General features: G+C 39.6%; 1 protein-coding gene across 2 annotated transcripts; it reads right to left on the bottom strand.

Annotated features, from left to right (window-relative positions):
• Positions 1–10,792: 10,792 nt before the first annotated feature.
• LOC115739537 lies at positions 10,793–11,623 on the bottom strand. Of its 2 annotated transcripts, none has more exons than XM_030672670.2 (2): positions 11,496–11,623; positions 10,793–11,396 (listed from the first exon to the last, which is right to left on the bottom strand). In XM_030672670.2, exons 1-2 carry the CDS (start codon positions 11,600–11,602, stop codon positions 10,967–10,969), a joined length of 537 nt encoding a protein of 178 aa, XP_030528530.1. In that variant the 5' UTR covers positions 11,603–11,623; the 3' UTR covers positions 10,793–10,966. The 2 variants fall into 2 exon arrangements, with proteins under 2 accessions (XP_030528530.1, XP_030528531.1); XM_030672671.2 differs by having other exon boundaries at positions 11,508–11,623.
• Between the last annotated feature and the right edge of the window lie 224 nt (positions 11,624–11,847).

Below are 11,847 nucleotides of genomic sequence, written 5' to 3'. Positions count from 1 at the left end.
GTGGCCCATGCCCACTTGTTAAGTCCATCAATGAAGTCAATTTACGTTTATTTAGACCCTCGAATGCTCAGAAACTGGACCATGTTAAGCTTTTATCCATTACCTTCATATCATGCCCATGATTTCTCCTTGTTCTTGTCGAAGGAGGCGCATGTGAATAGGGCTCCAAGATGAAGCGAGCAATACATCTCTGTGTGCGTGAGAGTGAGAAAATATGCTAGGCTTCTAAAACGCGGAGGAGAGAGCGACAAAAAGAGGAAAAGAGGAAAGGAAGGATCTAATCACTCTAAGCCTCACTCTCTCGACTTGGTTACGGCTGAACTCCATCGTCGCCATCCGATAACCTTCGGTCATTATCCTCAATACCTCGTTTCCATATCTCCGGTGAGCTAATCATTTCAAACTAATCTAACTGAAATTTTAAATCATCTAATTCGAATAAATTTTGAAAAGTAATATTTGTGTATTTTTTATCGAATTTGGCTAAACGAGACATAATTTTTCTGTTCGACATCCCATTATCTCGATTTTTTCATCAACATAAACCAGGTCTTGGTTGTTGTTTTAAAATGCGTTCGATTTATTAAAAAAAAAAAGTGTTGGGATCTCAAATTTGCAAGAATCGAACATGATCTAAATGATTGCAAATTTTCCATAGGTGCTAAAATCTAGTAAATGACATGTCGGATGGAGAATGGTGGCCAGTTTCCCATGCTAAAGATATATAAATGAAATTTCAAGTAGGATAGAGTTCTCTCCTACAAGCCAATGATACCCAATGAGAAGAATGACAGGAGAAATTGGAGATGACAACATACCAATGGAACAAGGTCATATACGAGTTTCTCAAGATCACTCACCACATAACACAAACACATTAAAAATGCCAAGACCCAAAGAAAAAAATCTCAAAAAACATCGATCAATGGTGATAAACAGAAGAGCATTCATGCCAGCTTGTTCAAGAGAGCATGGGTCCCCAAACGAGACCAATTGTGGCCCAAGTTCGTGGAGCCTTTGGAAGATCATGGATCAATTGACTGTGGTCCACAGCTGATCAATCATCTCAAGGCTCTTCGATTCTTGAAAATTTTGAGATCCCAACACTTTGTTTAAAATCAAACCGCATTTTAAAATAATTGGGAATTGGTTTATTGTTGGTGCAAAATCGAAATAATGGGACGTCATACGAAAAAAATTATGTTTGATCAAAGTTTGGCCAAATTCGACAAATAAAATACATAAATATCACTTTTCAAAATTTATTTCAATTAGATGAATTGAAATGCTTTACACTTTAGAATTTCCTAATCATCTAAATTAATTAAATTCCATCATGGGGAGCAGATTTTTAAAGAAGAAAATATATGGCCGACTATTTTTTCCTAGTCTAGGAAATTTGCAATCCTAACACTTTTTTTCTGAACATTGAACTGCATATTTTAAATAGTCTGGTCACCTATTTGTCATAGGTGCAAAAATCGAGTCAATGGGATGTTGAAAGAAAAATTATGTCAAGTCAAAGTTCATCATATTAGCTCATAAATACATAAATATCAATTTTCACTTTTTTTCACAATTACATTATTTTGAGGTTTAAAGCTCAATTAGTAATTTATCACCTTTACAATCGGGAGCAATTCCTAGTTTGCTCTGTTACAAATTGAATCTCTTCAAAATACGATCAATATATACCCTCTGAAATAAGCCTAATATGCGACGAGAACGAACTTTCTGAACTCGGTTACAAATTGAATCTCTTCAAAATATAATCAATATATGCCCTCCGAGATAAGCCTAATATGCGACGAGAACGAACTTTCTGAACTCGGGTTGACTCTTCAGTGGAGACGGAGAGACACAGAGGCGCACTACTAATGGAGTTCGGGCAAAAATTGCAGACCAAAAAGTCCCACCTTCCACCACCCAGATCACCACAGTATACAATCATGTGATTAATACATGGATTAATAAGCAAGTGGGTATGTACTCATGCTCCTACTCCCACCTTACAAAAGGCTATACAAACGAAGGCCGTCTATTACCGACGGTTTTACTAATTGGTGTAGATTTTTTATATTGGCAGACGAATTGGATTTTCGATGAGTAAGATATGATTTCGTCTTCTCTACACTTGTGTTGGAGCATGTGCTCTTCAAAAGAATGGGAAATGTTACGCACATCCGCAGCTTTGACCTTATGAAAGATCGGTAGGAGCGGTCCCTGCTTCTTCGTCATTAGGTCCACCATCAATGTGAGAAGATACCAAGAATTTGACCTCATAAAAGATGGGTAGGGGCAGCCCTGCTTCTTCATCATTAGCTCCTCCACCAATGCGAGCTCTTCAAGACACCAAGAAGACGCGGCAAAGTTCTCCGATACATCAAGATAAGGAATTAAGACTCACTGATGGCATGATGGAAATTGCAGCAAAGATCCTTACCGACTAGGGAAAGGTCATCATTCTGGAAAACAGTCTATATTGCGATAAAAAAAAAGGCTGATGTGCATGTGAGAGGCCAAATGATATCAAACATCAAGGCCACGAAAGGCCAGGCTAGTGAATCGATTTTTACACCTATAAAATGCTCCTTTCCTAATTGTTTAAAAAACCTGATTCGATATTTTTAGAAATAAAATTTTATCTTTTTTACCTAAATTTGGCAAAACTTTTACCGGACATAACTTTTCCCTGATTTTTAAATCTACAAAAAGCATGTTTTATAAAATAGGATTCAATTTCCCAAAAAAGTGTCAGGATCACGAATGTCTAGAAATCGAATTGAATGGACATCATGAGACTTTTTCTTCATTGAAAATTCAATTGCCATGATTGAGCTATGGGTGCTTTTGGAGACCTAAAGATCTTTGATCCAAGGAAAATCTTTGGGAAGATGTAATTGCATCTCTAAAGCTCTCCAAAGGACTTTAGCTCAATGGTGAGTGGGAGGTCTAGCATTTTTGGATCTTACTCTTCGAATTAGGAGGTCAAGGGTGATGCATCCGTCATCAAGAACATCATTTTCACAAGATCAAGCAAGGAGCTTTTTGTAGGTAAAGTCCACGTTGTTCGGGTATGGAGCTTTTTGTATTTGTAAAGATCGAATCAATGGAATGTTTTTTTTTTTTTTTTTGTCGAAAAAGGAGATGCATTACTGAAATACTAAGGGTCCTTACACGAAAAACCCAACAAAGGAGCGTCAAAACAAAGCAAATTCCAAAGGGATTGCGGAGGAAAAGAAACCCAAGTCATTGGAACACCATTTGATCGGTGGTGTTTGGCTAACCAGTCAGCAACATGGTTTGTTCTTCGGCTGCAGTGGGCCACGGAAATGAGCGGCAAGCGGGCCAAAATCTACTGGGCTTCGTGAATAAGCGCTTCAGCCTCCCAACACTCAGCAACACTGTTGATTGTTTCAACCAAAGTACAAGAGTCAGATTCTACAGAGATCTTCCCACCCTTATCTCTCCACCACTCCAGAAAAATCAGACCATTTGTGCTTCCGCTTACAGTGCAGATAACCCTTGGATTTTTGCCGTGGAGCCATCAAGGGGGTGTTTCCAATTGAGAGGTGAGTTTGGATCTGACTCGGTAAAAGTTGAATCTTTGTTATTCAATGGAATGTTGTTTGGGATCTTAAGATTTGTAACATGTTTGTGTTATGCTGCATGAGAGTGATCTCGAGGAAATCGTATATGACCTTATTCCATGGTATGTTATGTTAGAAGCTCCAATTTCTTTCAGCTCATCCTTCTCCTGGGCGTCATTGGGTTGAAGAAGAAAAATCTTTGGCACCTGAAATTGCATTTCTCTTTAGCATAAGAAAACAGCCATAATTTTCCGTCCGATATTCCACAGACTCCATTTTAGCACATTTGAGAAATTCGTGACTCGATTTTTTCAAAAATGCGGTTCGATTTTCTTTTTAAAAAAATGTGTTAGATTGTAAATTTCTGGTAAATGGATCGAACCGACGGTCATGATATCTTACTCATCCAAAATCTTTATCGCTAGTATCAAACATAATTTAGATGATTAGAAAGCTTTAAACCTCACAATCATGTAATTGTGAAAAAAAAATTGAAAATTGATATTAACGCATTTCTTATCTAATTTTGCCGAACTTTGACCAATTATAATTTTTCGTCTAAATATCTGACACCTCAATTTTTATCGACAATTCAAGCGCTCTTTTTTACGATAGCACAAAAATAGAAAATTTAAAAATAAAAATAAATAAATAAAAGAAGAAGAAGATATGGAAGCATCCTCAACGCCTCGCTTCCATATCTTTGCTGAGTTTCTTTACGTTTTTTTTTTTCAAAATCTCAGGTTAAGCATTTCAAATTAATCTAATTGGAATTTCAAATCATCTAATTGGCATAAATTTTGAAAAGTGATATTTGTGTATTTTTATCGAATTTGGCTAAACTTTGATGAGACATAATTTTTTTTCCATTCAGCACCCCATTATCTCGATTTTTGCATCAGCTATAAATCAATGACCTGATTGTTTTAAAATGCAGTGCTATCTAAAAAAAAATGTTGTTTGGGGTCTTGGCATTTGTAATGTGTTTTTCTTATGCCACAGGAGAGTGATCTCGAGCAACTGGAGATGACCGGCAGAGTGGAGGGGGAAATTACCAAACAAATCCTAAGCCTAATGCAATTGTGCCAATTTAGACTTAAATCTTTTTTTTTTTTTTTGCCGATTCAGTCCTAAACCTTTTGTAATTGTATCAATTTAGTCCATTCGACGAATTTTGGTCGGCCGACACCGACGTAGACGTCGGCCGGCCAGTGAATTAATATTTTAATTTTTTTTGAATTTTAATATTTTTTTAAAATATTTTTTTGTTTTTCCTTTTCTTTTCTTTTCTTTTCTTTTCTTTTCTTTTTTCCTCCTCCTATCTTCATCCAACTCCGATCATCTTCTTGCTCTGCTGTGGCGACGGACCAGGACAGCCGGCGAGCCTTGCCGGCCTCGCCATTGTCGAGTGAGACCCGACTTCGCCATAGCTAGGCGAGGCCAAGCCTCGCAGCGGCCAGAGCGGGCGAAGCTTGCCTTGTTAGCCCGGATCCGGGTGAGGTCGAGCCTCGCCAGCCCATATTTGAGCGAGACCGAGCCTCGCCCGGCCATGGCAATTCTGCTTCAAACAACACAGTGAAGGTAATTGTCAAGAAAAGATTTTTCGGTTCTCAGACGAATTTCTTGGGCTCCGTCTCTCAAGGCAAAGATCGTTTCTTTGTGGGTGCTAAAATGGCTCGATTCCAAGTAAGTGTCCGTGTCTGATCACCTTATCTTGATTTTTCCTTTAGAGATCCGAAATCTTGTAGTAGAATGCTTCATATTCAGCTCGTGCAATGATCGTTATGTTGGGAAAGAGGGAATTTTATTAACGAGGTTACTCGAAAGCTCTTGAAGATTGGAGATTTCTGGGTTTTCGGTACTCTATGGAGCATTTGGATTTCTTTTTACAGGTATTGTAAATACATCTCTTGAATCTTCCAGGCCGAGGTGGAGCTCGCCAGCCCAAATCTGGGCGAGACTCGCCAAACGTCCTCAGTGCTGTCATCGGAGCGGAGGAAGATGGGAGGAGGAAAAAAAGAAAAGAAAAGAAAAAATATATTTTAAAAATATATTAAAAATTAAAAAAAAATCAATAAAATATTAGTTCACCGACCGGTCGACTTCGACGTCGGTGCCAGCCGGTTAAAATTCACCGGATGAACTGAAGTGGCACAATTACAAGATGTTTAGGACTAAATCGGCGAAAAAAAAAGTTATATGACTAAATTGGCATAATTGTAATAGGTTTAGAACTTTTTTGGTAATTTTCCTAAGTGGAGGTGGAGGGGTAGGTAGTGTAGAGGGAGAGAGAGGTGAGTTTACGTTAGCTTTTGGAGACAGAAGGGGAAGAGGAGGACTAACTGAGCAAGGGAGAGACATTTTTTTTTTTTTAGAGAGATAAGAGAGTCGCCAACTTAAATAAAAGTTGGGGATGATTAACACATACGATTTTTAAACTTTGGCTTAATATACAATGCGGTTCCTAAACTTTTAACACAATTGAATGGTTTCAAAGAAATTCAGCATTAATTTAGTACATTTTAGAGGAGAAAGTCTGAAAGCAGAACAAGATAACCTAAACAACATTATAATGGTCTCAAATATTTTCTCAACTATGAAAATTAATAATAAATAATGTAAATTTGAAAAATTATGATAAACATATACACGGCTTTACATACAAATCAATATATTTTAGGAAATTGAACCACTTTGTGAACATTTGAGTGGCGAATTTTCTGTGAGTGCTGAAATGGAGTAAATGGGATGTCGGACAGAGAATTGTGGCCGGTTTCCTATGCTAAATAGATAAATGCAATTTTAGGTGCGGTGGATTTATCTGCCACAAGCCAATGATGCCCAAGGAGAAGAATGAGAGAAGAGAAATTGGAGCTTCTAAGACAGCATACCATCGAATAACGTCATATAGGAGTTCTTCAGAGTCACTCTCTCGAGGCATAACACAAATACATTAAAAATACCAAGATCCCAAAGAAGAAAAATCTCAACAAATACCGATGATCGATGGCGAGGGACATAATGGCATTCATTTCATCTTCTTCATGAGAGCGTGGATACCAGGATGGGAGCAGTCGCGGCCGAAGCTCGTGGAGCCTTTGGAGAAGATCATTGATCGATTGATTGTGGTCCATAGATGATAAATCATCTCAAGACTGTTGAAAATATAGATGACCTGCGTATTGTGATAGAGGAAGTTCAACGCTTGGAAATTGGTTCAATGCTGCAGCCCGTAGACACAACTGTCCGTTCAATTCGATTCTTGAAAATTCTGAGATGCCAACACTTTTTTTTTTAAATCGAGCTGCATTTTACAACAATCCGGCACTAGTTTATCGTTGGTGCAAAAATCGAGATAATGGGACATCATATTAGTAAGTTACGCTTGATCAAAGTTTAGCCTAATCCGATAAAAAAAAATTGCACTTTTCAAATTTATTTCAATTAGATGATTTGAAGTGCTTGACCTGAGATTTAGAATATTCTAATCATCTAAATTAATTATATTCAATGTTGGGGAGCGGATTTTATAAAAGAAAATATGCGACAGATTGTTTGTTCCTAGTCTAGGAAATTTGCAACCCCAACACTTTTTTCCTAAAATCGAACCGCATTTTTTAGTTGGTTCACGGATTTTCCTTAAGTGCAAAAATCGAGTAGGGGATGTGGAAGGAAAAATTATGACCGGTCAGAGCTCATCAGATTAGCCAAAAAAAAAAAAAAAATACAGACATATCAATCTCCAAATTTTTTACAATTAAATTATTGTGAGATTTAAAGCTCAATCATAGCGATTGGATTTTCTATGAATAAGAAATCGTGGACTCGGTCCATGTCCTAAAAATTTTCGATCAAGAAATTTGTGTATTTTCTTTTTTTTCATGTAGACATGAATAGCACTATTTGGAGACTCTTGTCTTGCCCACAAGTGACGCCATTGATAAGGGATTGCAACACGCGTTGTTGGCTACATGCACGACAGAATCATTCCGGAAAAAGTACCGAAAAAGTGTTAAATTTTTTTGTGATTTTGCTAATGTAGTCTATTCAGCTAATTTTGATCAAAAATTGTTAATATAGATGTCGACGGTCTTACGTGGTACAACGAGCATTGACCTGGAAAAAATTTATAAAATTTTTAATGTTTTCTGAATTTTTGTATTGTTTTTTTTTTTTTTTTTTTTCTTTTTTCTGTTAATTTATTTTTCTTCATTGTGGTCAGCAAGGGTTGCGGCCCTCGCTCTGTCCGGGGGGGTCGAGCCCTTGCTTGGGTAAGGATTGCTCTTGTTAGCCACAATGAAAAAAAAAGTAAAATTAAATAAAATTAAATTAAAAACTGAAAAAAAAATTATTAAAATTTCTCCACATCGATGTCGATCGTGCAATATAGGAACAACGGCGTCAATGTCGGTGATTTCCGGCTAAATTGGCCGGATGAACTACATTGGCAAATCGTCGAAATGTTTAGAACTCAATTGGTATAATTAAAAGATTTAAGACTGAATTGGCACAAGTACAATAAATTTAAGATATTTTTTATATTGTTCCCATAACATTCTACATACTAACTTATCAGGCCTATTCCAACCAAAAAAAAAAAAAAAACATTATGAGGCCTATAATGACCACTTCCTAGCAGTGAGTACCTTTTTCAATCGATGATTATTACTAGATTCAGACATTTCGATGGATGAGACAAGCACATAACCCATATAGGGGGGCTAAGGATGAATTTACGTATTTATATGTACACCCACAAGTAGGAAACTGATCACTCTTTTGGTGTCCCCAACTCCAAGCTATGGATGTTGTAGAGGCAAGTTTTGGGTTCGAGTCCTTGAAGAGAAATATCTTCGGAGCTCCCATTTTTGAATCACGACATTAGGGAATCGGCATCTCCATCGCGGAAGGCAATTGTAGATACGAGAGAAATATTCAAACCGGGAAGATTCAATCCATATTTGTTCACAACATGCCGCTCGGCCCTGATTTATGTGGAGCCAGAACCCATGGGGTATCATCTCGTCTGCTCAGAACTTTAACTCGCCGAAGGAGAGATGGTGCGTCACTTTCATGACCCAGGACAGATGGCACAAAGAATGGGTATTATTCCACGATCGGCTAGAGGCTCAGTTGTCCAAGCGCGGACAAGACGCCGAGAGATGGAACTCGCCGATGGAAGTGGGAGCTGCAGCTTTTCTCCTCGTCTGCAAAATTTGCTCGGTCTCTCGGTATCCACCAAGCCGTGTTTGGAAATGAATACGAAGTCTGAATTGATGCCCTTCGTCAAAAGGGCCCTTAGGATATCAGCCTTCTGGCCTTTTGTGTAGGACTCTCGCTTTCTATTTTGCGACAACCCGGGATGGAGTTTGGCGTGGACTCGTAGACCCGATGATAGAGCTGCTTTTCTTGCAAAATGGGTCTTTCATTAGATAGGAACCAAATCTTCGTTTATGTTTAACAATCTCTCCTCTAGAGTTCAAAAAAATGTAGTGTTGGCGGAGTCTTCGTTGCTTCATCGTGTTAATGCAGCAACTGGTGTTCCTTGTTATGTTCGACTGTTTTGTTTGAATGGAAAGTTCGTTCTAGCGGGAATTGAAAAGTAAAAAAACTGAGCTTTGGATTTGATATATGACTAAAGGTGATCGGTTTCACGGTGGGTCGGTTCGTAGTTTGTGGAACCGAGAACCGCCCACCGGCTCCCCAGTCCCAATAGGTAACCGGACTACAGGTGGGTCCAGGAACGGCAGTATATTCCCCTTTTTCTCCTTATTCCCTACAAGAATGCTAGTGTTGATGCATGATATGAACCATTACACAAGTGATGTCAATAGAACAAGGTCGTGATAAGTTAAACATGATGATAATCTCCACAAACAATGCTACAATAATCATAACAATCAGTATAGGAGTTTGGCACAAAGTTTGACAATCATAACAATCATTCAAGAGTTCGCCACAAGTTCTCAAACTTCACTTCAAATTAGGAATGGGGGAATTAGAGTTTTCGGCGTGGAAGAGTGAAGATGAAGAATGAGAAATTAGTAATTAGGGCTTTTAGTTCTGTAAAAACAAGAATGAAAGAGATCGGATGAGAGGATCCACACTGGAACTAGGAACCATCTAGAATCTGTCGGTTTGGTCCGGTTTAGTTGCTCACCCCTAGATACGACACACGACGGTGCCCATCCGGATCCCGCAGCTTGAATCCATCATACCATGGGCGGATATTGGACTCCCCTGTCTAAGAGTCCGTCTTCCATGCGCCGGGAGTTTGTGGGCCCGATGGAATTGCAACCGCTCAATCATGTGGGGCCCACGTCAATCGAAGGGCTGTGATTGAGGTGGGTTCAAATACTTCCAATACAGGTAAGGAGGGCACATGTGCTGTGACTCCTCGTGGTTCGTGGTTCTTTCAAGGATCGTTTTGAGGCACGACTTATGCTTCGTCTTTGCCCTTTCTTTGCTTCAGTCAACCGAATTCTCTAGTCTCTACTTCTGGCCCCAAAAAGTATTTGTTTTCAGTTCAGAATGTGAATAAGGAGCGACATAAAATCAGAGGTTTTCCCTTGACCGTTGACCTCGGGGCTGACCGGCAGAGCTTTGAAACCGTCAATCACATCCGCCTAAATTAATATAAATACTTCACATGAATACCATATTATATGAAGCACAGGCAGAACATGAAGGATGACGCGTGGGAAGGAACGGCCTCCTATCAGACCTACCGATGACAATGTTCTTGTAGCGTCTTTCTCTTGTCGTTCTGAGAAGTTTCCGCCCTAGTTTCCTTGATCAAGAGTTCTACTTTCTATAGGTAAAAGTCAAGTCACTCCATGATTCTTTCAATAGAAACATGACGGGGTCGATTTTTAATGGGCCGAACCGGATTGGGAATGTACTGCTAAAGCTTCATGACGTTGTTGAAATGTTCCGAATAGTCCGGTCGCGCCTTGTTGAGTTACTTTCACGGGCTTGAACTCCTCCGTCATCTAAGGTTGGATTTTCTAGTCAGTCTATGAATTGCCGGTTTTATATTGACTTGCAGACTTGTAAGCATTTCCGGTCGCTATTCTCCTCCGGATTATGTCATTTTATCGGCATCATCGACGACGACGACGACGGAAGCAATTGCACAGTAAGTGGAGAAGAATCTCCGTCTGGCCCTTATTTTCACCTCCCGCTAATCTTAATCTTTGTTTCTCGCATCTCACGATGACCACATTAATGATGTCAAACGACCTGGTAAATCCCATTTGGGAGAAATCAAGCTCCACAAAAATTGGAACAGAAAGCATGACCATTTCTCATGTACATGGCGGTATACAGCAGATGTAACTGAAGGTTGACCCGACTTGTGTACAATGGCATCGCCATCAGCTTGATACTTCATCCAAGAGTTTATACCTTCTGACGACTCTGTTGCTCCTCAATACCGCCCGCTTTCTGATGCCAGTGCCGCACTTCTCTTCCGTGTCACCATTGGTGACGATCCTCTTCCGGGCAGTCGGAGCCAACCTCTCCGGCAGCTTCTTGTGTTTCTTAGCACGCGGGAACTGCAAAGATTTAGTCAGTCCGCCTTTCGGCTCACCGTGATCATCATGGCAACCTATCTTTCTGCCATTGTTATTCCTCTTCTTGCTCTTCTTATTGCTCTCCTCTCCACGAGCCCCGTTCTTGCGGGACAGCGAAGGTTTTGAGAGTTTCTTCGACTTCTCCTTCGTGGGAGATCCATCCTGGCTTTGAGCCAGACACCAGTTGCAAACTCGGTAGGACTTAGCCTTGGGGTAGAGATTGCTACAGTACCTGCATTATTTTGGGGGGTGTCAAATGACCACCAAAACTTGTGGAACGAAAGGAGGAGACGATCAATGATCAAGAACTGAAACCCCTTTTGAGAGAGACCTGTGTTGAGACCTGAAATGGCAAATCTTGCAGGGAAGGAGCTCCTCAGACAAGCCATGATCCCCACACATGCAGCACTCGTCGCTCGTCGTTGTTGGTGCTGCCATGCCAACACTTGCCTGATGTTTCATTGTCATATATACATTAGAATTGGCACCCTTTTTTCCAGGTCCATCGCGTGTGAATGTGAAAGGTAGTATAAGAAATTCTTGGTCTTGCCACCGAAGGAGGGTTTTAATAATTGACGTAAAGAGAGAGAGCATACTTTCCTGGCAAGTTCTCTTTTTTAAAGAAGCGGTTTTATTCGCCTACCATAAGATAAAAAATAAAAAATAAAAAAGAGTTTTATTCT

Source organism: Rhodamnia argentea, chromosome 2, assembly GCF_020921035.1.
Source record: "Rhodamnia argentea isolate NSW1041297 chromosome 2, ASM2092103v1, whole genome shotgun sequence".
NCBI lineage: Eukaryota > Viridiplantae > Streptophyta > Magnoliopsida > Myrtales > Myrtaceae > Rhodamnia > Rhodamnia argentea.
This window is presented reverse-complemented; position numbering and strand designations above follow the sequence as displayed.

What these genes read in the sequence shown, in the direction of transcription:
- LOC115739537 (XM_030672670.2), bottom strand. Translation starts at nt 11,602, where the DNA reads ATGGCAGCACCAACAACGACGAGCGACGAGTGCTGCATGTGTGGGGAT. An exon ending in CATTTCAGGTCTCAACACAG is followed by an intron (nt 11,397 to 11,495) that starts GTCTCTCTCAAA and finishes AAAATAATGCAG; the next exon opens with GTACTGTAGCAATCTCTACC.